The following is a 20,822-nucleotide window of genomic DNA, read 5'->3' as shown; positions in this document are numbered from 1 at the left end:
CTTACCCCAGCTGCCTCCCACCCACCTTTCCACCCCTGTGGGGTCTCCCGCTTTTCCTCTCACGCCCACTTCCCCTCACACTGTGCCCTTTGCCCAGGCTGCTGACCTCTCCTAGTTTGCTCCTGGCGCCTTCGCTCCTTGGTGGAGTTCCATTGCTTATTCAAGCTCTCTCTCAAAAGCCATCTTCTTTTTGGAATCTAATCTCACTTTTGCAGTTAGGTGCTTCTATAACAACCTCATTGCTCACGTCCTCTTGTTCAAACAAAGCTCACTGTATTAGATTATGTTTCCTTTAATTGTGAGGGCTTGGGGCAGGGCTGGGGTTGGGGACTGAATTGTGTCCCATGTGGGAAAAATATGGTGAAGCCCTAACTCTCCGGTGTCTGCGAATGAGACTCTATTTGGAAGTAAGATCTTTGTGATGCAATCAAGGCGAGATGAGGTTATACTGGATTAGAGGGAGTCTCGTCCAGTGACTGGTGCCTTTCTATGAAGAGGGAAATTTAGATGAAGAGACACACAGATGTGCAGAGAGAATCCTAGGTGAGGATGGAGGCAGAGATTGCCGTGACCCAGCTTTGTACTGCTTGTGCCAAGTAAAGCCAAGGATTGTTGGCAACCACCAGAAGCGAGGAGAGAGGCAGGGAATGTATTCTCATTAGGGTGGGAGAGCTAACCTTGACAACATCTTGATATCAGACTTCTGGCTTCCTACCCATTAGAGATGACATTGCTGTTGTTTGAAGTCATCTCCTTGTGATTTGTCACAGCAGCCCTAAGACAGTGAGAGACTCATGAGTACAACCTGTGCATGTGCTTGTTTCCTCAGCTAGACCCATGCACTCCTGGAAAGAAGGGGCTATGGGGATCCATCCTTTCATTCAGCTCTACAGGACGCTGACACCAAAGCGGTGCCCAGTAAGGCTGGCGTGGTGGCACACACCTACAATCCAAGAACTCTTGGGAGGCTGAGGCAAGAGGATTCCAAGTTTGAACCTAGCCTGAGGAGGAACTTAACTTAGTGAGACCTTGTCTCAAAATAAAGAATTAAAAAAGGATTGGGGATATAGTTCAGTGCAAGGGCCCAGGATGCAATCTGCAGTGCCCAAGCAAACACAAAAAAGATACTCAATGCATTTTGGCTGAATGAAGGAACATGCTCTACACCACCCTTCTAGTCTTGGGTCAGTGGGTCCTAAACAGCGTCAGACCCTCCTCTGAGTGAAAGCTTATGAGGAACTTGAGAGAAAGCAGGTTAACAGACAAATAATGAACTGTAGGAGGCAAATCAAAGTGGGAGAAAATATGTCAACGTCCTTGCCACGGATTCTAAGAAAAAGTCAAACGTGGAGTCCAGGGCTGGGCTGGGCAGGGACGGAGTCTTGGAATACTTTGTAAACAAGTAATGGGTGATGGTTTTCCACAGACAGAGATGTCACGCTAGAATGTGGAACCTGGAGGGGAGGGTCTGAAGGGAAGGGCGTTAGGATGGGCCGGGGTGGCTGTGGACATCCCAGGACTGGGACATCCATCCTAAAGGCAGTTGGGAGCTGAGGAAAGTGGCAGGCAGGGATGTTCGCAGGGAGCAGCCCATCTGAAGAATGAGGGGCAAAGTTTTCCCATCCAGTGTGGGCCCGGTGGTGCAGTGTACACAGGCCTGGGCTCAGAGAGAGATAACATACTTGTCATTCCAGACGAATGAAACTTTCTGTTTTGGGGAACCTTGGCAGGAAATTCCACAATTTTGCTCCATAACTCATTTCAGCCTTTAATATGTTCCTAGGCCAGAAGATTCCTCTTCCCTTTCCAAATGGCAGTTCCTCATTTCCAAAGCACACCCTCCCACACCTATTCTTTTTTTAGCCGAGTGGAGGAGTAAGGAGGTGTGGTCACTATTTCCTGGATGAATCCTTTACCTGAGATTTTTGTTTACTTATGGTTTTCATATGGATCCTTTCAACTATCTCTGGCTCTTCTCTATTCTCTTTCTTAGCTGTTTCTTTGGTCATGGAACACCAAACTGGCCATGCAGGGAAGCATGCCCATGTTCGTGCAGACCGTGGAGTTAGACAGATCTAAATTAGCACAGAAGCTCAGGGTGGGCCTGAGCTGGTTGTGTAATCTCTGAGACTCAGTGTGCTCATCTGAGAAATGGATTGATGATATTTATCTTATACTTGGAAAGCTGTGCCAATTAAAAAGAAAAGTTCGTTCTCCATAAATGACGGATACTAATGCAGAATCGGGTTGGGCAGGACATTGGGAAGACTATCTTTCTAAGCCTGGTAATAAACACCCTTATAGTCACTTGTGCTTCAAAACTGTACCACTGCAAAATTGAGCTGGTGCCTCTTGCTGTCAGTCATAGTCACAACAGAAACTGGTTTTACTGAGGACCCTAAAATTATGAACAGAACCTGGAAAAACATAGCAAAACTAAGGTCTTTCTTTTCTATCCTTTACAAAGTAGAGCAGCATAAGACACCACATAGTTTTTTTCCACTGCAAAGGGATTCAGTTATGAGCTCTAAAACTCTCCTATTGACTGGACAAGATCATTGGGAGGTTTTAACTGGAAAAGACGAGTAAGGCACGCTGAAGATAAATGCACTCTAATCCGTGGCTTTCTACCATATTCCTTCAAAATCTGTAAGTGCTATTGTGTTAATAATGTTTTGAATCAGTGTAGGAAGGGTGATCTAAAGGAAGGAAAATCATGCAATGAAATCATGCCCTGCTCAGCATTGTTTTAAAGTACAGAATGTGTGGTGATTTGTGACAGAAGCCAGCAAGCATGTAGGGCGACACATTCCAATTGTACAGGTGAGTGGATTGAAATCTAGGAAGAGTAACTAGGTCGCAATCACACGGAGTGGTAACAACTCCAGGCTATCTGATAATGAAATGTGTACTCTTGGGTCTGTGCTCCACTGGAACCCAGAAATGATTGTTGGGCACCTATCTGCACATAAAATGTGAGAATACAGCCAGCCTCCTAATGGTGCCCTACATTTGAGGGTGGCTGTAATGGTACGAGCAATATCTTTATTCGGCGCTCAAACAGTTTTTTTCCAGTTACTTTCCTCATTGATTTACTACGCACAATACCCACCCCTTTTCTGTCTGTGTGAAAATCCTTTTCGATATTTATGGCTAATAATCACTTTTCCCCAAGTCTTTCCTTCTTGAGGTAAAATAACCTCAAATTCAGCCTTTTGGGTAAATCACAGTTTCAGGTTCCTGTGCCGTCTTGACCTTGGAAACCCTCTAGACTGTCAACATCCACTAAGGACCAGCCAGTTCTCACCTTACTTTGGATCTGTGTACTTTGATTTTCTCCCATGAGGTTATCATGGCAACCTGAACCTTCTGATTGTGGTTACATAGTGCGTGGTGAGTTCTTTGATGGTAGTACTTTCAGAAACCAATCAATCAATAAGCACCGATAACTTCTGGATTATTTGGCCGTCTGTCTGGAAAACACAGCTTGCTTTCAAGTTCCATCTGATATTATCACAAGTCGATTCTATACTTTGTTGACACAAATAATACCTTTTTATTCTAGCCAAGAAGGGCCTGGAGGAAAAGGCCTGTTGAGCTGCAATAAGGAACTGCTCTGGTCAAATGGCAAACTTTGTCGGGAGCCTTGATGTCCCACAGTCTGCTCCAGCGCAGCATTCTGAGAGGTTTTTACTGTCCATTCCCACACAGACTGGAGAGCCGGGAGGGAAATGCTGTTAATGCTAAGAGTCAGTATGATTTCACTGTCTTATGAAATTGTGACTGTTAGGGCAGACAGAACTGCGCAGAAATATTCACAGCAGCCTCCTAAAATCTTTGATCATCCCCAGCTTTAGATGATCCATGTGGCTGCTCCCTCATTTCTGCAATCATCAAAAGCCGACTGTAAACAAATAATCCAGCCAAAAAACCCTGGACTTCTGCAGTTGCGTAATGATGAGGGCCACCGCGTGAGAAAAAACACGAACACATATTTCATTCGTTTTACTCTCTGCCTCTCTCCCAAGGAACCCTGGGGAGGGTGGCCTGGGGTAAAGCATTTTTGTAGGATAGTGTCTAAACAGTCAAGGAATTAAGCATGTTGCTCTGTCAGAAGTGACTTGAAGAGTTGAAAGTACAGCCCTTGAACACAAACCCTAAGCCTGGCATTTCCTTTACAAATGCCTACAGGAGTGGGAAAAATAGTAGAAAACAATACACCCAACTTCCTCAGGGCCTCTTTGACTCCCACATATTTGAAAAAGACAGTTTGATATGTTGTGGGGAACAGACAGAGGCAGACTGGCTCTCTGGGTGCATAGTCTGTTTTGGGGTGCTGAAGGAGAGCCAGAGCTTGATCTAGGGCACAAAATGAATGGGGAGGACTGTTGATCCTGCCACGGTTGCTGCTGTTGAGCCTTTGTGTGTTGGGATAGTTGAATATCTGGGCTGCAACGATGCGCACCTTCACAGAGCCCCTGGAAATAATGACTTAGCATGGCTTGATTTTTTAGAGAAAAGATTATCTTGTGCATATATAAGGTAATACAGAGCACAGTAAGCATTAAGAGAGAGGGAGAGCCCTTTCCACTTCAGAACTGCGTGCCTGGAGCTTTGCTAGTTTCTGTGCCTCTTGCTAAATGCTTTGGGTTCAGCTGTGGCTGAGGGCGGGGAAGGAGAGGGGTGGGTAAGGTAAGGGAGGATGAGCATCCACATATGGACAGCCGCATCTCTGCCTACCCAACAGATCTGCACCCTATGGCTCCAGCTAGTCAGCAGTAAGTACCCCAGGGGTGCATGGCACCTATCCTGTGCTGTCCCCTTCGTGCTGTCACTGGGTTCCTCCTGAGACATTGCAGCTGGGGTCAGTGACCCACTACCTTGATCCTGGCTTTAGATTCTGGATTCAGTCTGGGCTATTCAAGCCCCAAATCTCCTCACGGAGACAGTTCTTCAGTGCTGGCCCAGGAGAATCCCATCCAACCCAGTCCCAGCCAACTGGTCCCGTCTTCCTATCTACTGAGAGAGGGATCTGGTCCAACTCAGTGTATCACTGTCAGGGTCCTCCTCCAGTGATTAGTTGTCTTTCGACTTTTCAGTTTAAGGGCCCTCATAGAGCAAAGATCCTGTGGGAACTGAATTCCCCCTGCCACACCATCAAAGACTCCTTTTATCATGGATGTTTCAGCAATCGAAGGCAATCATATACATAAACTAATATTTATCGTGAACCTACTATGAGCCATGAACTTAATCGACCAACATTTATAGCACCCAGATTTTCAAGGGAGGAAGCAAAGGATTAAAAAGATGAACTTGCCCAAGGTCACACAGCTAGAGTGGCAGAGCCAAATTCTGATGCCAGCTTGGGCTGTACGCTGCTGTTTCCCTCCATAGATATCCAAGGGCTTTGTTACTCCGGAGGTGTATTTTCAACCTCTGATGGGCTCAGGCTGTATCAGGGCTTCTGAGGAGCCCCTCATGAGTTACTCTGTGGGCCTGGCTCCAAGAAAGCTAACACTCCTGAGCCTGTCAATTACCCACATGCTTTGAGAAGGGGTGGTCACCTCCTGGTAGGCACGGAGCACTGCTGCGGACCCTTTGAAGAGCATGACAGGAAATAACTTTGCTTCAGTCTCAACTGCTGAGGGACATGTTCAAGTGGATGACACTCAACCGGTTTGGAATAACACATTCCTCAAGTGCTCTGAGTTTCTGACCAACAGAACAAAACCTCCATCGTTAGCTCTCTTTCTGGATCCGGAGAGTGGCGTTGGACTTAGGGAGGTTTTAGGAACAAAGTGCACGGATACAAAACCCTTCGCAGAGACATGATCTGGAAATGTCACAGAGGACCTGCCCTTGGGTAGCTGGACATTTTCAGAGCCCCTTGAGCTCCTGTGTTAGTGCTGAGCACCCTTACGGACTGGCAGTCCCTCTCCTTCTCCCCTTCCTCTATCCCTTTGCCTCTGTTGCAATCTTTCTACTTTACAAGCCCTGGCAAAGGTGCTTTCTTTTATTTGTTCCTCTCCCTTGCCAGGGCCAGCTCACGGGTATGAGACCTGTGCAGTCATGCAGGGCCCCAGACCTAGGAAGGTTCTGGGCTTTAATTTAATGTTCTGTCACCATTTTGTAATTCTTCGTAGTTTTTGCATAAGGGACCACACACTTAAATTTTGCTCTGGGCCACACAAATCGATAGCCAGTCCTGCTCTGGCTGCAGAGACTGAAACAGGGAAAAGAACCCATCCAGTACAAGAAATGAGTGGGTGGCGTGTTTATGATCCCCTTCTTCTAAACTGAGCAAGCATGTTACCACCGAGGGAGCCCACAGAGTCCATCACGGCACCACCCTCCTTAGCTTCAGTTTCTTCATCTCTAAAATGCAAAGTGTAGCACTTGTCCTTGCATAGTGCCATGAACATTGGGTGGGATCATTTAAAAAGTACCTGCCAGAGTGCCTGGTATACACTAGATATTTACTAAATAAAATCTGGAAGAGAGAGCCAGTGCAGAAACTCTGGGGCTGGAGCTCTGCAGTAAGAAGGTCAGAAATCAAATCAGTTGTACTGCTTTAAAAAAGCCTATGACCCCAACTAGGTGACTTACTTTCGCCTAGACTTGGTTCCTTGCAATATGAGAATACTAATCTTGCTTTTGTAAAGTTATTTTGGGATTTAAGTAATTTAATATATTTTAGAACTCCATTTCATCATCTGGCATCCAGTAGGAGATAAAACACGCAGATAATAGTTCTTAGTTTGGTTCCCTTTTATCACTGCTTCTACACTAAAAAACAATCCACTTATGAATGATATTTGAATGTTCTTATATACTATTACAACTTTCCTGGCTTCATGGCTTACTAAATGTGACTCTCATGTGTTGAAGCAATTTTGAAAAAAACATATGAAGATTCAATTCTTTTGTTTTTTGTTTTTTTTGCTAGACTGAATGTTTTGAAGGCAGAGATCATTCTTACTCTTTATCCTAGAATACTTTGTAACACGTGGTAGAATTTCAGTTGAATTAAATCTGTCTTGTGTCCTTTATGCCGACTGTGAGATGACGATCTTCACAACATTCCTTAATTAGGGATTAATAATTAGCCTATCAATGACTAGGTAGTTGAAGGGTCCAAAAATAGTCTCTATCACATGTGGTTCCTACCTTCTTGGTTTCAGTTCTTGCTCTATTAAGAGGACTCTTCCATGGCCAAAAAAGAATATGAAAAAAATGTCCAACATCTCTAGCTATCAGAAAAATGCACATTAAAACTACATTGAAGGGCTAGGGATTTAGCTCAGTGGTGCCGCCACCTGCCTCACAAGTACAAGGTCCTGAGTTTGATGGTCGGTATCAAAACAAACAAACAACAAAACAACAGCAAAAACTACATCGAGAATCCATCTCATCCCCATCAGAATAGGTACCATGAAGAACGAAAAACAATGAATGCTGACCCTCCTACGTGGTTGGTAGGAACGTAAACCAGTGTAACCAGTATGGAAATCATTATGGAAAATCCTCAAAAGACTAAACACTGGAATATAATTTGACCCGGTTATTCCATTCCTGAGCATATTCTCAAAAGAAGTAAGAACTGTATACTACAATGATACATACATACCTTTTTTTTTTTTTGGTACAGGGGATTGAACTCGAGTTCTTGCACTTAGGAGACAGGCAGCAGAACCACTGAGCTAAATCCCCAGCCCCGTGCCCATGTTTTTAGTAATGTAATTCACAAGAGCTAAGCTGTGCAAACAGTTTTATATGCCTCTCAACAGATAAATGGATAAAAAAATGTGCTAAATATACACAGTGGAATATTACCTAAGCCATAAGGAATAAGAAATTATGTCATTTGCAGGAAAATAGGTAAAACTAGAAACCATCAAGTTAAGTGAAATTAGTCAGGCTCAGAAAATTAAATATCACATTTTCTCTTGTACAATGAAACCGAAAATAAAAATTTTAAAAGAGGAGAGACACTACTGATTTTAAAATCAGGAGGTAGACTACTGGAGACCGGGAAAGGGACAGCGGGGGTGAGGAGGAAAGAGAAAGCAGGGGTAATGGGATTGAAATTGATCACGACAGGTTAAATACACATACCAACTTCCCCAGATCAACCCGAAAGTCATGTAATAGTAACACGCACTAATAAATTATAATAAAAATAAAGCTATTCCATCAGGAAAATACCTTACTTTGTGTAACTAAATCTCTACCATGGCAACAATCAGTACAGAGAAGCCACTGGGGAAAGAGTATCTTGAAACCCCAACTTTGAGTCATACTTTGGGGCATCCCAGGATACAAAGAGGTCTCAGAACCGTGACATTTTTCCATGGGGGGCGGGCTCCTGATCGTCATGGACATTCTTGTAAGTACAGACGCCCTGAAGACCTTGGATCCTCACTTAAGAATTCTTATTAGAACAGCTCAGAAAACTGAATTGGCAATTTGAAAGAGTCAAGTTTCCCGAAGAGTTCCAGCCCTGACTACTCACATACTTCCACTGAAAACAAAACAAAACAATTACAACTGTCTATATTTAACCTCAGGTTGTCCCAGTGGGCTGAGTCGCACGCAGTGATGAAGAAGGCTTCCAGCCAGGCAGGGACTACTCTTTGGAGAACCTAAGCTCAGCTGGGTAAAATGAAAGCTTGTTTGATAACATCGTTTACATTTTCAAACCCTGGGTATCAGGCTTTCTTCCCATCCCTGTGGCCCTTCCTAAGTTTAGCTGCTGGTGTAATGGGGTAACCATGGCAACAACCACCTGCCTATTTAAAACCATCTCCAATGCTAAATAAGGAAGCCCAGAGAAAATGGCTCCTTGCCTGCCTCTCAGTGGACAAACTGAGCACTCCTAGGGGTTTCAGAGACATGCAAGCAGGCAGGATAGCAGCACATAGACCCAAAGTTCTTTTTCTTTTCTTTTTTTTTTTTTTTGGTGTGGTACTAGGAATCGAACTCGGGACCTTGCGCTTGTGAGGCAGGTGGCAAAACCACTGAACCAAATCCCCAGCCCCCAAAGTTCTTACTAGCAAGGATTTTGTGACCCTGTGAAACAGGTGCTGCCTCTAGGAATCTTCATTTCTTAGGTGAGCGCATAGATTTCAATGTAAATCCATGCGTTTGCCACCTGGGCCGCCAAACCACCTTGAACTTAACCCGGTAAAGAGTGAGGCATAAACCTACACAAATCTAGCCTGAAAAAGCAGTTTTGATAATGGGATCTGGAAAAAAGGAAAGAAGGCATTTACACAGATCACATTCAGTTTGCTTGTACTTTGTATCGAAATGTACACCAGTCTCTTCAGGCAGATTTATCTAACTGTGCTAAATCAGGTGGATGATTGATGAGCGCTCTGTTTGTGTCATGCATTGACCTATCTACTGATTTTGGAGTATGAAGAAATTTCCTCTCTGCTTTTTTATTCTCTATAAACTACTGAGATTCACTTCTCACTAAGAGATCAGCCAGTGTACCAAGCTGACAGCTTACTTTCCCCCACGTGCTGTACTCTCACTCTTTTGTGTGTCTTTTTATTTTTATTCATTTATTTTGCTGTACGGGGAATTGAACTCAGGACCTTGTGCTTTTGAGGTAGCCATGGTGCCATTGAGCTAAATCCCAGGCCCACTGTGCCTTTTTATATACAATATTTGGTTTATTCTCCATGGGGTGCCCTTCTGTTTTTGCCAACCCGGAAAATATATTTTTCTTTTCTGCATCTTGGTTGAGAGTATCCCTGTCAGTGGAAAACCCTCTATGCTGAGTTCCATGCTACTGTGCTCCCATAGGACACCTCTGTTCACATCACTTAGCACAGAACGTTACACACGTCTGCTTCTCAGCCTGCTTCCGTCAGGGGCCAGCAGGGTCCTTCACAGGCCTGCCCTGAACACCTGTCAAACAGTGTCTGGTATGTAGTAGGTTTTCAAAAAAATACCAATGAATGAATGAATGAATAGAGCCCCTGGATTTCAAAAGCAGATGGCATTTTCATAGGCCCTTGGGAATGAGTTGTATAGGGGCGTTTGTGTGAGAAGAGGCCCTCAAAACGCTGTGGAATGGGTGGAAGAGGGGTATTTTTAAAGAAAAGTGATTGTGTACACATATAGGAGAATCAATAGTGTTGTCGAGTTTGTGATTATAGCGATGTGGGATGGTGGAACACACGCTCGCGTATTTAGTGAGGGTGTAGGTTCTGTGTTTGTGTGAGAAAGCAAGAACAAATATGCCGTGACCATATACGCAATTCTCATAACGTTAGTTTAGCTGTCATGGACTCCCACAGATAAGTCTTCCAGAGGCTAAAACAGCTTCGTTACGTTTCTGATTCTTTTTTTTTTTTTTTTTGAGACAGGGACTCACTATGTAGTTGAGACTGACCTGGAACTCACTATGTAGCCCCGGCTGGTCTTGAACTCACAGCGATCCTCCTGCCTCAGCCTCCCAAGTGCTGTGATTACAGGCGTGCGCCACCACACCCAGCCTATGTTTCTGATTCTTAAAATTTTCTGCTTCACTAGTTTCCCAGGCTGTGGGGCAGGGCCAAGAGTAAGCATGAAAGCCACGCTGGGCTCTCAGTGAAACGCCTTGCTAACACTCTACATTTCTGCTTTTAAAGAGAACCCCTTGGGCCAACTGAAAGTCAATCAATCCATTTAGGCTGGAAGAGAAGTCCCCGTCACTATCCAGCTTCCTCTCCACCTGCCTGAGGTCGGAGGTGGGCTCCAGGGGTCCCCATGAGAGAGTACAAGGAGGAGGAAAGACAAAGGCTAGAAATGGGCCAACGAGAAGGAAAAGAGGGGAGGAAGGTGGGCATTTGATAATCTAGGGGTAGCCGTCTGGTCCCAACTCAGCTCTGGCAAATTCTTTTCTGCATTCAAGAAGGGTCTGGTTTGAAAACGACCTGCGTCTCTCTTTCTCTGTCACTTCTTAACCTTTTATCTTTCTGATACCCAGGACCCGCGCGGGGCCTCTCTGCTGCTGCCCCCTGCTGTCTGGGAGGGCAGAGCGACTCCTTGGGTCCCCGGCCCCAGCCCCAGGGCCGCCACCTTTACCCCCCCAACCGAGGCCAGAAAAACCGGGCCTCCTGCACCCTTCCTCCTCCTCCCCAGCAGAAACGCGGGGCGAGGGCCACGGAATGTGCGCGTGGAGCGGGACCCCGCGTCCCCCAAAGGTCGGCGCCAGGCGCCCGCTCCGGCCCCGGCTCCTCCCTCTGCTCGGATGCTCGGCCGGCACTGGCAGCCGCAGGTTTCTGACACCCCTCCCCACCCCCCACTTGGAAATGGAAACCGTCCTTCCGGCGGCGTGGCAGGAAAGCGAAGTCCCAGGGCTGCCGGGCCAAGAACATTTCCGTGGGAGCAGGTGGGAGGCCCGGGTCTGGCTGGCTGCGCGGGGCGGGCGGGGCGCCGAGCAGCTGGGCGTGCAGCCCTCTTACCTGCTGTTGAATTTTTCAGGGTGTTTCTCTCTCATCATGTGGAATCTGTGTGCGATGGAAGCATCCTGGAAGCAGAAGAGGAGAAGGCAGGATGTCTGGTTAGTGGCCGGGGCCATGCGTGGTGGAAGGCAGGGGCCGAGTCCCCAGCCCCGAGACGGCCGCTCCCAGAGGAGACGCCAAGGGGAAGAGGGCCAGCCACACTCTTAGAGCCTACCCGCTTGTCCCCAGAGCCCTCGTCACTCCAGCCCGGGCCCAGGAAGCAGACAGGTAATTCAGGGGTGAGAGAGAGGGACAGCCGCTGCCCCTTTAGGTAATGAGGGTCTTCTGGCTGGCAGAGGGCAGAAGCCAAGTGTGGAGATGGCTATGTCTTTGGAAATAGTACCGAGTTCCTAGGTCCCTTTCACCCGATCCCCTCAAGGATACCACCTTACATAACTACAAGTATGTCGTCAAAACCAGAACGCTGACATTGGGGACGCTACTGTGCGTTAATTCTTAACCGTCCATATTAGTAGAGATCATGAGTGGCATCAGAGAACAGCCCAGTACATGGCAAATGTCAAACTGCTAGTTTCTGCTTCCTGATCGTTCCACCCGTATCCTCCAAGGTCAAGAAGAAGAACTTCGAACCACAGCCTATGGACACTTTGTTGCCTTCCTATTTCTATGTCCTTGGGCTGCACTCTTGGCCACCTGCCCCTCAGAAGTCACAATGAGGATGGTCCCACGGTGCCATACTTCCGGGCTTTTCCACCCTCTGGTGTGGTACAGGCTCGTTAGCCCTGTGCCCTCTCCGCAGCCGCACTGCCCACGTGGGCCACCTCTTGAGGCCACGCTGGCGTCTAGATGCTGACGCTACTCGGCCCTCCACCCTTGTTCACAGTCTCGTTTTCCAGCAAAAGAGCGTGTGCTGGTCCTCCCGGCTCAGGCCTCAGGCTGGCACCGCAGGGTGCAGGTGCTGGGTTTCAGAAATAAACAGGAGAATTGGGCTGGAGATGTGGGCCGTCCAGAAACAAAAGAGCCCATTCAGATTTGGTCCGGAAGCAAAAAAGATGCAAAAACCGCTTTACTGGAATATGTGGTTAAAAGATGTCTGCAATCCCATGTAGCAGATTTCCAGCTAGTGCATATTCCATTTCTTGATAAAGAGACTGTAAAGGAACACTTCTGAATGCAGATTATTTTCTATGGTTTGTTTTTAACATCAGGAGGTATAGTTTAGGGGAGAAACACTGTTGACAACGTAAGTGCACTTGATGAATTACACTGGGATAGGGATGACCCCAGCCAGCAGCCACCATTTGAAAAGTAGGAAGGGCAAGTCAGGAAGATGGGATTATGGTTGGGTTTGTGGTTGGCAAACATTCCCGGCTGAAATGATGCCTTGGGGGTTTAACAATTAAAGTTGAGTTACTGGTTTATTTTTTAGTTTAAAACACATCAAGAGCTGAAGGGGTGGCCGAGGTGCCTCTGGGGACACTTGGTGGGAAGCCTGCAAACCCCAGTGTGCCCCCTCACACCCCCGGATGGTGCCTACTTCCCTCGCTCTGGGTAAGTTTCAGTGAACATGCTCAGTACGGTGCATGTGACATTTGTCAGATGCTTCTCTGGTATTCAAGAAAACACCCCATCTACTTGTGTTCTTTGGAAGCACTAATTTTCTTCTGTCAGGAAAAAAGAAAAAAGAAGAAGGCAATCATATATAGCCTGGCACAATTTGTACTTCACTACTCCTGCCCCCAGTACAGCTGTGCCTGGCTCCGGGTTTTTAATTCTGCGGGATATTGGCACAGGCCCTCCCTCAGTACAGGTCTAATTGTCCTTGGTTTTTCCATAACTGGTTTTGCAGGGCTTCTTTTCCCAAAGACCAGCCTTTATAATATCATTAGTTTAGCATGTGGTTCCTATTTTGACAGTGTAATCCCTTGGGTAAACACACAAAGGAGAGAGAGAGGGAGAGAGAGAGAGAGAGAGAAGCAGCTTTTCTTAAATTCTGAAGATGATGACGGTAAAGACTCTGGCTGTTTTTATCCACCTGGGGATCCAAAAGAGTCAAGATTCACTCTCTTGAGCATCTCTGTGTCCAGCCTGGACCTTGGCATATTTACAATCAGTAGTAATTTCATGTGAATTTTGGGAAACTGGGCTACAGCGGTGCAGATTCTTTCTCAGTGATGACTGCAGATAAATGACACTTCCGTTCGGAAGGGGCGGGTGTGAAGGGAATTAATTGCATGCCCATGAAGTGATGATGGCGTTTCTGATGGCCTCACTATCTGGAGCGTTTTCTTGGCTGTGTGGACTGAAGAGGAGATGAGAAGAGGTAGAGCTGTTCTTCCCTGAACCCAAACTCCAAGCAATAGTTGGACTAAGAATTTTGGGCCTTTTCCAAGCTGTGTTTTGGACCCTGAGATACTGGAATGTCTAGGCCAGGGCTGCCTAACAGAAATATGGGATATATCATATATGTAACTTAAAATTTTCTAACAGCCACATAAAAAAGTAAAAAGAAACAAATGAAATCAATTCTAATAATATAATTTAACTAACCCCCAAATAGGACATGCTACAAATACTATCGTTTCAAAGTTAATATGAAAATTATAGGACTACTTTAAAATATTTTCTTCACTTCACTTTTTTTTTTTTTTTTTTTTTTTTTTTTTTTTTTTTTTTTTTTTTGGTGGTACTGGAGATCAAACTCCGGCCCTTGTACTTGCAAGGCAGGCGGCAGAACCACTGAGCCAAATCCCCGGCCCAACAGTTATAGTACATCTTAATTTCAGTAAGCCCATTTCAAGGGCCCAATAGCCACATGTAGTTTGTGGCTACCATATTCGCCAACGTAGGGGAGGTCATTTTGTCCACTTATGGAATAAAAACACAGGAGACAATGGGCCAGATTATTTGTAAACTGGAGTGTTCTAAAAACTTCTTGCACATTGGGGAATGGAAAAGAATGTAGACCCTTCGTGCAAGTCACTCCTTAGTGAATCCCATTGTCCTAATGCTTTCACAGATGACAGATAAGAACTTGATGCTGACAGCATTCAGAAGTTTGCAGGGAGAGGATATTTTGTTGACAAATTCCCTAATGGGCAGGAGGCTTGTCACTGTGGAAAACCCGGTCGGTGAACTCTGACAGCAGTCAGTAAGGAGGAAAATGGCACATGGGTCAGTTCCATGACTGTGGCCTCTGCTCACCACAGGGCCCCCCAGCATCTGAAACAGATTTCGCTGAACCACAGGGATAACTGGTCACCCATCCTGCGAAAGTTCGGTGAAAGCAGAGCCTGTGAGAAAGTTCAGAGATCCACATTCTCCAGGAATTATTCCACAGTCCCAAACTTCCTGTCACTGATACCTGGCCATCCTGGCCATTTCTGGCTAATTTAAAAATAGACAGTAGAGAGAAGGAAGCCAGAGAAGCCAGAGGAAGTGATGTCCTGGACATGATTCTGTTTAACATCTTTTGCCAGTGCACAGTCTCAGTTAGAAGGAGTGATACGGCCAACTAGCCTAAAAGTCAAAAGATTTATACAATCTGAAGAGAAACCAGAGTATTGGCCAACTAGCTTCAGTCTTCGCTGCTGGGAAACTGGCATACGGTGGGGATGTGATGGCAATGAGGTTGCCAGGCCAGCAGAGTCTGTCGTATTTAACCCTCTAACTATTAAGTGGGCTGTGCTGGCACTGAAGGACTGACTGACTCAGGTCAGGGCAGATCTCCATCCATAGCACCCAGGGACTCCCTAACAGTGGTTGGTATCATCATCTTTACAAATGTAAAGAGGCAGCCATTTTTATCAATAAGACCTTCAGAAGAGGCCAAGACTTTGCAGGGATCTCTTTGCAGAGGACTCTGACTCTATTTAATCATAATAAAGGAAGTGAACCTGGGTTGGTTTACATGCCTACTTCTCTTACAAAGTTTGGGAAGTCAAATATGGCACAAGACCTTCTGCAAATGTCAGCCCTGGACTCTGTCGGGTTGCGTGTTGGTTACTTGTTTTATCAAGCTTTTCTCCTTCCAACTTTTAAAGAGCGAACACACAAAACCCTGCAGACATTTTATTGGGAGAAGGCTGAGGGTGTACAATGAGATAAAAACACAGCCCTGGTTCCTCACTCCTTTGCAAGATATTATTAAACATGCATATGCTAAAGGTCCATGAAAAGGAGCACGAGGAAGATATTGTGAAGTTCTTCATAATTTGAAAGATAGAAAGATTGGAATATTGTAAGTCAGCCCGGGGCGGATAAATATTTTGACCACTGAAGGTGATGGAGGTCCTGTTTGTATGTGTTTCCTTGGGGAAAACTTCCCTCCCTCCCTCCCTCCATTCTTTCCTTCCTTCCTTCCATCTTCAGGAATAAATCAGTACCATGATTACTGACCCACGCACCATGGCTCTTGGGTTTAGGGTCTGGATATCCGGTTGAGAGGTGGTCGTCCATTTCTTTTCTGGCATGCACATCCATGTAGTTAGTAAATACTGAGAGACTACCATCTTGAGCAGGACAGGGCACTGCAGAGAGCCAAGGAGGTGCTGGGAACCACGATGCTTTGGCAGCCAGCGCTGAGGTGTTAAGAAGGGAAGATATGGAGCTGAAGTTCCTGAAGGCAGCCATGACTGAAGTTTACCACTGGAACTGCAGCCTTTCTAACGTTCCTCTCCGTTTATTTCACTTCTGGTTTCTCCGCTGGGAAGAGCCACTATCTTTAACCACTCTGCTCTACTCTAAGGGGTTGTCTTTACGCTGAGCCCTTGGTCGGGACCGCGTGCATCGGGACGATCCCAGGGGCTGGTTAGAAATGCAAACTCCCAGGCCTTTCCCGGACTGGCTGAGCCAGAAGCTGCACTGGAATCTGTGCTGGGGTGGAATTTGCATTTCTGATACGGGGCACCGCAGAACCACCGGACACTGAGTGTTGCAATTCCGCCGCAGCCTGTTGCCTTTGGCAGCGTGAAGACAGAGGGGCCATGCAGAGAGAGCCACGACTCAGCTGGCCTAAGAGCTCGACAGTGACAGTGAGGAGTCCAGGCCCTACTGCTAATTAGGGCGGAGCATTCGGCAGCTCGCTAAGCCACAACTCCTGATGGAGCACAGATGCACAACCACATCCAACCAGGGGAAGCTGTAGGTGCACAGTAAACGTTAGCAAACTACACTCTGGTTACTACAGGAGAAATGCACGGGGTTTGCCAGTACTGATGATGGGGAGCACCCGTTCTAGGAGCTCCCTGAACACCAGATGGCAGGGCTTCTGTTTGGGGAAAAGCAGTCTGGACCGTGGTCTGAAAAGGAGGAGTCTCAGAGCTGGGAGAGGAGGGAAAGCTCTGTGCAGATCACTGCAGCACAACCCGGAGGACATGTGGGGAGAGAGGCCCCCAACCCAGGCTGAGGCCTACGGGGCATGAACCAGTTTGGGGAGCAGCAGCCTTTAAACTTGCTCCCAGTTCACCACCGCTCTCCATCCAGAGCCTGACTGCAGCCCGGCAGAGCCTCTCTTTTCTGTTTTACTCATAGGAAAAGAGCACTGGCTGAGAGGAGCGAGGAAACAGGGCATATCTCTAAATTGGAATCCGTGTTTCCTAACTCATAAAATAGAGATAAAAATGTTATTTCAGTGTGGTCATAAGAATAAAAACAATTAGGCTAGGGATAATGGTGCATTCCTCAGCTAATTGGGAGGCTGAGGCAGGACGATCACAAGCGTGAGGCCAGCCTGGGCAATTAAATGAGATCCTGTCTCAAGAGAAAATTTGAAAAGGTCTGGGACGTAGCTCAGTGCTCCCTGGATTAAATCTCCAGTGCCACCATCACCACCCCACCATCATCACCACCAACAAAGATGTACATGTGGAAAATTTTAAATCCTTCTGTCAATATGAGGCATTATTTTTAGTCTTTTCTATGCTTCTCCTTTTTGCTTTCTTATTAAAAACAAAACCCCTCCTTCAGGCCTGCTATCTCCTCGAGCTATCACCTCTGACCCCAACACTTTCGAAAAAGGCACAGGTGGGAATGCCTGAGGCAGGAGGGTGTCCGGCAGTCTTGGGCCAGAGGATTGGTCCAGGAGATCTGAAATTTCAGAAACAAGGAGGCCGAGTGGGAAGAGACTGACTGTGTGGTAAGGCTCGGCGGCCCTATTCTGCCTCTTACTTATCCAGTCTTGAGGCCTCTTCTGTAAGTGGGGTCGGTGGAGACCACGGTGTCTGCCAGGAATGTGGAAAATCTCACAGGAAGTGCCCAACAGAGGTGAGTGTCTTTGCTGTGCTGCCGACTCGAGCCCCAGATCTACTTGTGGATGTATGTCTACTTGGATCTACTTGTGGATTGATCCTGTCACCCCTGTTCCCCATCCTGTCCCCGGCGGCTTGGGAAGCAGGGTCCACTCTGCTCTCTTTGAACCAGAAGCTGAGTTCATTGATACAAAGTCCACTGAGCTATACTAGCTCTTCTGGGGACTGTGGATGCAAGAGAAATGCAGTTCTGTCCCTGGTGTGTGTGTGTGTGTGTGTGTGTGTGTGTGTGTGTGTGCACTTTCGTGTGTGGGAATGGCGTGAATCAGGCCCATTAAACCCAGCCTTTAATCGAATGCCTGGAGGGCATGGATCATTGAGGATAAAGGGCTGGAGGAGCACCAAGGGGAGCACCATGCACAGACAGGAGCAGCCAGGGGGAGGCGCACCCCAGAGGTTTAGGAAGCCCTAGGAGTGCGTGGGCTGAGGAGGGGAAGAAATCCTGAGCCCTAAGTTGCCAGTACAGGTGGCACCACGTGATCCTCCCCAAGGCTCAGGATCCCCAATTCCCAAAGCTTATCTGAACGTTTCCTGCTGACCTGGTCTCTTGGCTTTCTTTAACTGCCTAAAATTACCCGGAAGATAAAGAAGTCTTTTGAGAAGCTTCTAGTCTTTTCTTGTGTTAGTCAAAATTACAGAGGAAAGAGGTTCCTCCATAATCAAGCGGCGAAGGTGCTGTGTAATCACAGCGTCCACGCCCATGCCAGAATCACGGATGCTTACACCCAAGTCAGGGCTGGACGCGGTCAGGACAGGCAGAGAGTAGGGGCCCAGCAGTGACAACAGACGGCTGCAGCCCTGCTTGGGTACTTCTGTGTCATGTGGAAAGGTGGCCTCTGACAACTCACCACGCCGATGGAGAAGTAGTTGTTCATGATGCTGTATGGGACTTGGTCTCCATTCTCCACCTCCTCTCTGGGGATGACTTCCAGGTACCAGCGGTCCAGCATCACCAAGGGGCTCTGCTCAATGTCCTTGAGGATTTTTGTCAAGCTGCCCCCTTCGTAACCTGTGGAGGATGGCTTTGCATTTGCACAGGCTCTCACGCCAGGCCCATCGTGGAACGTAGGGCAGCAAAAGGGTCACTGACTACGACCTCACGGAACGTGATCCAGAAAAGGGTCAGTGCCACCCAACTCGAGAGCACCCCTGTAAACCCCACAACTCTTCCCCAGGGCGGCACTACGCGCATGCTGACTCACCTCCACCCCAGCGGAGACACCGGGCAAGGTCATTTCCGGTTCCGAGAGGCAGGACAGCCACAGGCGGATGCTTTGCAAGGTTGGCCTTGTCTGCAACAGATACAAAGGAACACAGAGCCAAATGGTACGGCGTTACAGAATCTTTGGGCTATTGTCCGATCCCTGATGCCTGAGTCCCCGGAAGCATTCTTTGGTTGAGTACCTCTGGCGATGGAGGACACACTACTCCCAAAGCCATCCTTCCACCTGCGGTGTGTTAACCACCACAAACCGTGCCACGCCTGTCAGTTTGTACTTCACACGGACCTAAATCTGCCTCCCTGGGACTTGCACCTGTTCGTCCACATTTCATCTCAATTCTGTCCTTCCAGGTGGCAAGGTTTTACTCCTTAACGGTAAGCTGCGCGCGCTCCCCTTCAGCTCTGGGACCAGCTCTGCAAGGCGTTCTCCTCGTAGATGAAGCAATGAAGGTTCATCAAGGCAAAATGATTCCAGAGCCAGGATCCAAACCCAGATCTTTGTGGCTTTGAGTTTATTCTCCTCTTTTTTAGGGGCTAAGCAGGTACCCATATTAGTAAAACTGAGGTGTCTGAAATCCTAGGGAATGGTGGCGCTTTGGGAAAACTGAAAATGTTCACCAGAAGATACTCGGATTTCAAAGTTAAATAAGCAAAACCTCCTGGAGTCATCTGGCACCCACGTACCAGCTTATTATTTTCACCACTTTCCAGAATTGCAGACGCAGATTCCCACTCTTCTCGCCCTGATGATTGTGAGTAGCACACAACTATGGAGGCACACACAGCAGACCCTGTTTTCATCTGCTGATCTCCAGCAGCACGCTGGCCAGACTGCGACGGCCGCAGGAGGCGGTGCGGTGCCCACTGGGGTGGTTTGTATGGACCTTCGTGTTCATGGCGCCCCTGGAGGCCAGCGATGTAGTTATGGGGTGTGGGAAGCGGCAGCAATCTGCAGGGGAGGCTCGAGGTAGGGCTGTCCTGGCAAAATGCGAGCACACAGGTCCCCGGGGTGGTCTGTTGTGTGCCAGGGCTGAGATCACCACTGGAGGGATTGAGATGGAAAACAGAGCGGTCCCCGGTCACGTGACTCCAGCTTCTGCTCCTGGCCTTTGCACGTGCTGTTTTCTCTGCCCGGAAGTCTCTTGTTTCCTCACATCCGTTCCTTCCTCCGTGGTCCCCATCACCCTGTGGGCAGGTCAGCCATCCTCACAGCATGGAATCCAGAAGCCTTTCTGGCATCCTGGGCTTTTCGGTCACTTCCTGTGTACGGTCTCTCAGCCCCGGAGTGCAGATTTGACTGCCTCCCACTGCCACAACCACGGGCAGCCTCCTCTCTGCCCTCTGGGCCACAGCCACCTAACATCAGGGAGCCGCTGTACTTGCGCCCAGGCTCTGCTGCCTCCCTGCACTCACCGGTCTCCCCCTAAATCACAAGGCTCTCTGCAGCTCAGCTCAGCACCGGCCCTAGGGCGCCTCCCTGGGTGCCCAGGCTGGACCCGGCTCCTCTCCAAAGCCTGTCCTCAGTGCCGGGCGCCATCCCATCACACTGGCTGTCTGCTAGATCCCGGGACACAAGTGACCCCCGGGAGGCTGGGCCTCGTTCACCACGGCTGCTGTGCGAGGTGCGGCCGCTGGGAGGTGGGCAAAACAGCTGCGGCCCAGGCGCTCGCGGTGCCCACCGCCAGGGGGCAACGGACTCAGCGCCTTCAGGCACCGTTTCAGGTTCGGGTCCCCGAGGAGAGGAGCCTGGCGCTGTAAGGGTCAGGGTTGTTCCCTTTACCTCAGTGTTTTCTCTTAGTGCCACTCAGCTGTGGAAAAACCCAACGTAGC

At 47.9% G+C, this 20,822-nt stretch overlaps 2 protein-coding genes across 8 annotated transcripts in view; one reads left to right on the top strand and one right to left on the bottom strand.

Annotated features, from left to right (window-relative positions):
• Window positions 1–20,822, bottom strand: part of Dgkg (diacylglycerol kinase gamma) — a 179,116-nt gene that overhangs the window by 72,170 nt on the left and 86,124 nt on the right. For all 3 annotated transcript variants that reach the window (XM_010624203.3, XM_033762586.1, XM_033762585.1), the window contains 3 exons: window positions 18,973–19,062; window positions 18,619–18,779; window positions 11,463–11,527 (listed from right to left, as the gene is read on the bottom strand). In XM_010624203.3, the coding sequence (XP_010622505.1) occupies window positions 11,463–11,527; window positions 18,619–18,779; window positions 18,973–19,062 (316 nt within the window). The remainder of the gene's footprint in view (window positions 1–11,462; window positions 11,528–18,618; window positions 18,780–18,972; window positions 19,063–20,822) is intronic.
• Window positions 19,059–20,822, top strand: part of LOC104862312 — a 7,265-nt gene continuing 5,501 nt past the window's right edge. For 4 of the 5 annotated variants that reach the window (XR_004516843.1, XR_004516842.1, XR_004516841.1 and 1 more), the window contains exon 1: window positions 19,059–20,714. Coding sequence is in view for 1 of the 5 variants with exons in the window: in XM_010624201.2 (XP_010622503.1) it covers window positions 19,887–20,714 (828 nt within the window). In the remaining 4 variants the exon portion in view is untranslated. The remainder of the gene's footprint in view (window positions 20,715–20,822) is intronic. The other variant, XR_004516844.1, reaches the window with a different exon arrangement.

This window comes from Fukomys damarensis, unplaced genomic scaffold (assembly GCF_012274545.1).
Source record: "Fukomys damarensis isolate Sample0158 unplaced genomic scaffold, DMR_v1.0_HiC HiC_scaffold_12, whole genome shotgun sequence".
Classification (NCBI taxonomy): Eukaryota; Metazoa; Chordata; class Mammalia; order Rodentia; family Bathyergidae; genus Fukomys; species Fukomys damarensis.
This window is presented reverse-complemented; position numbering and strand designations above follow the sequence as displayed.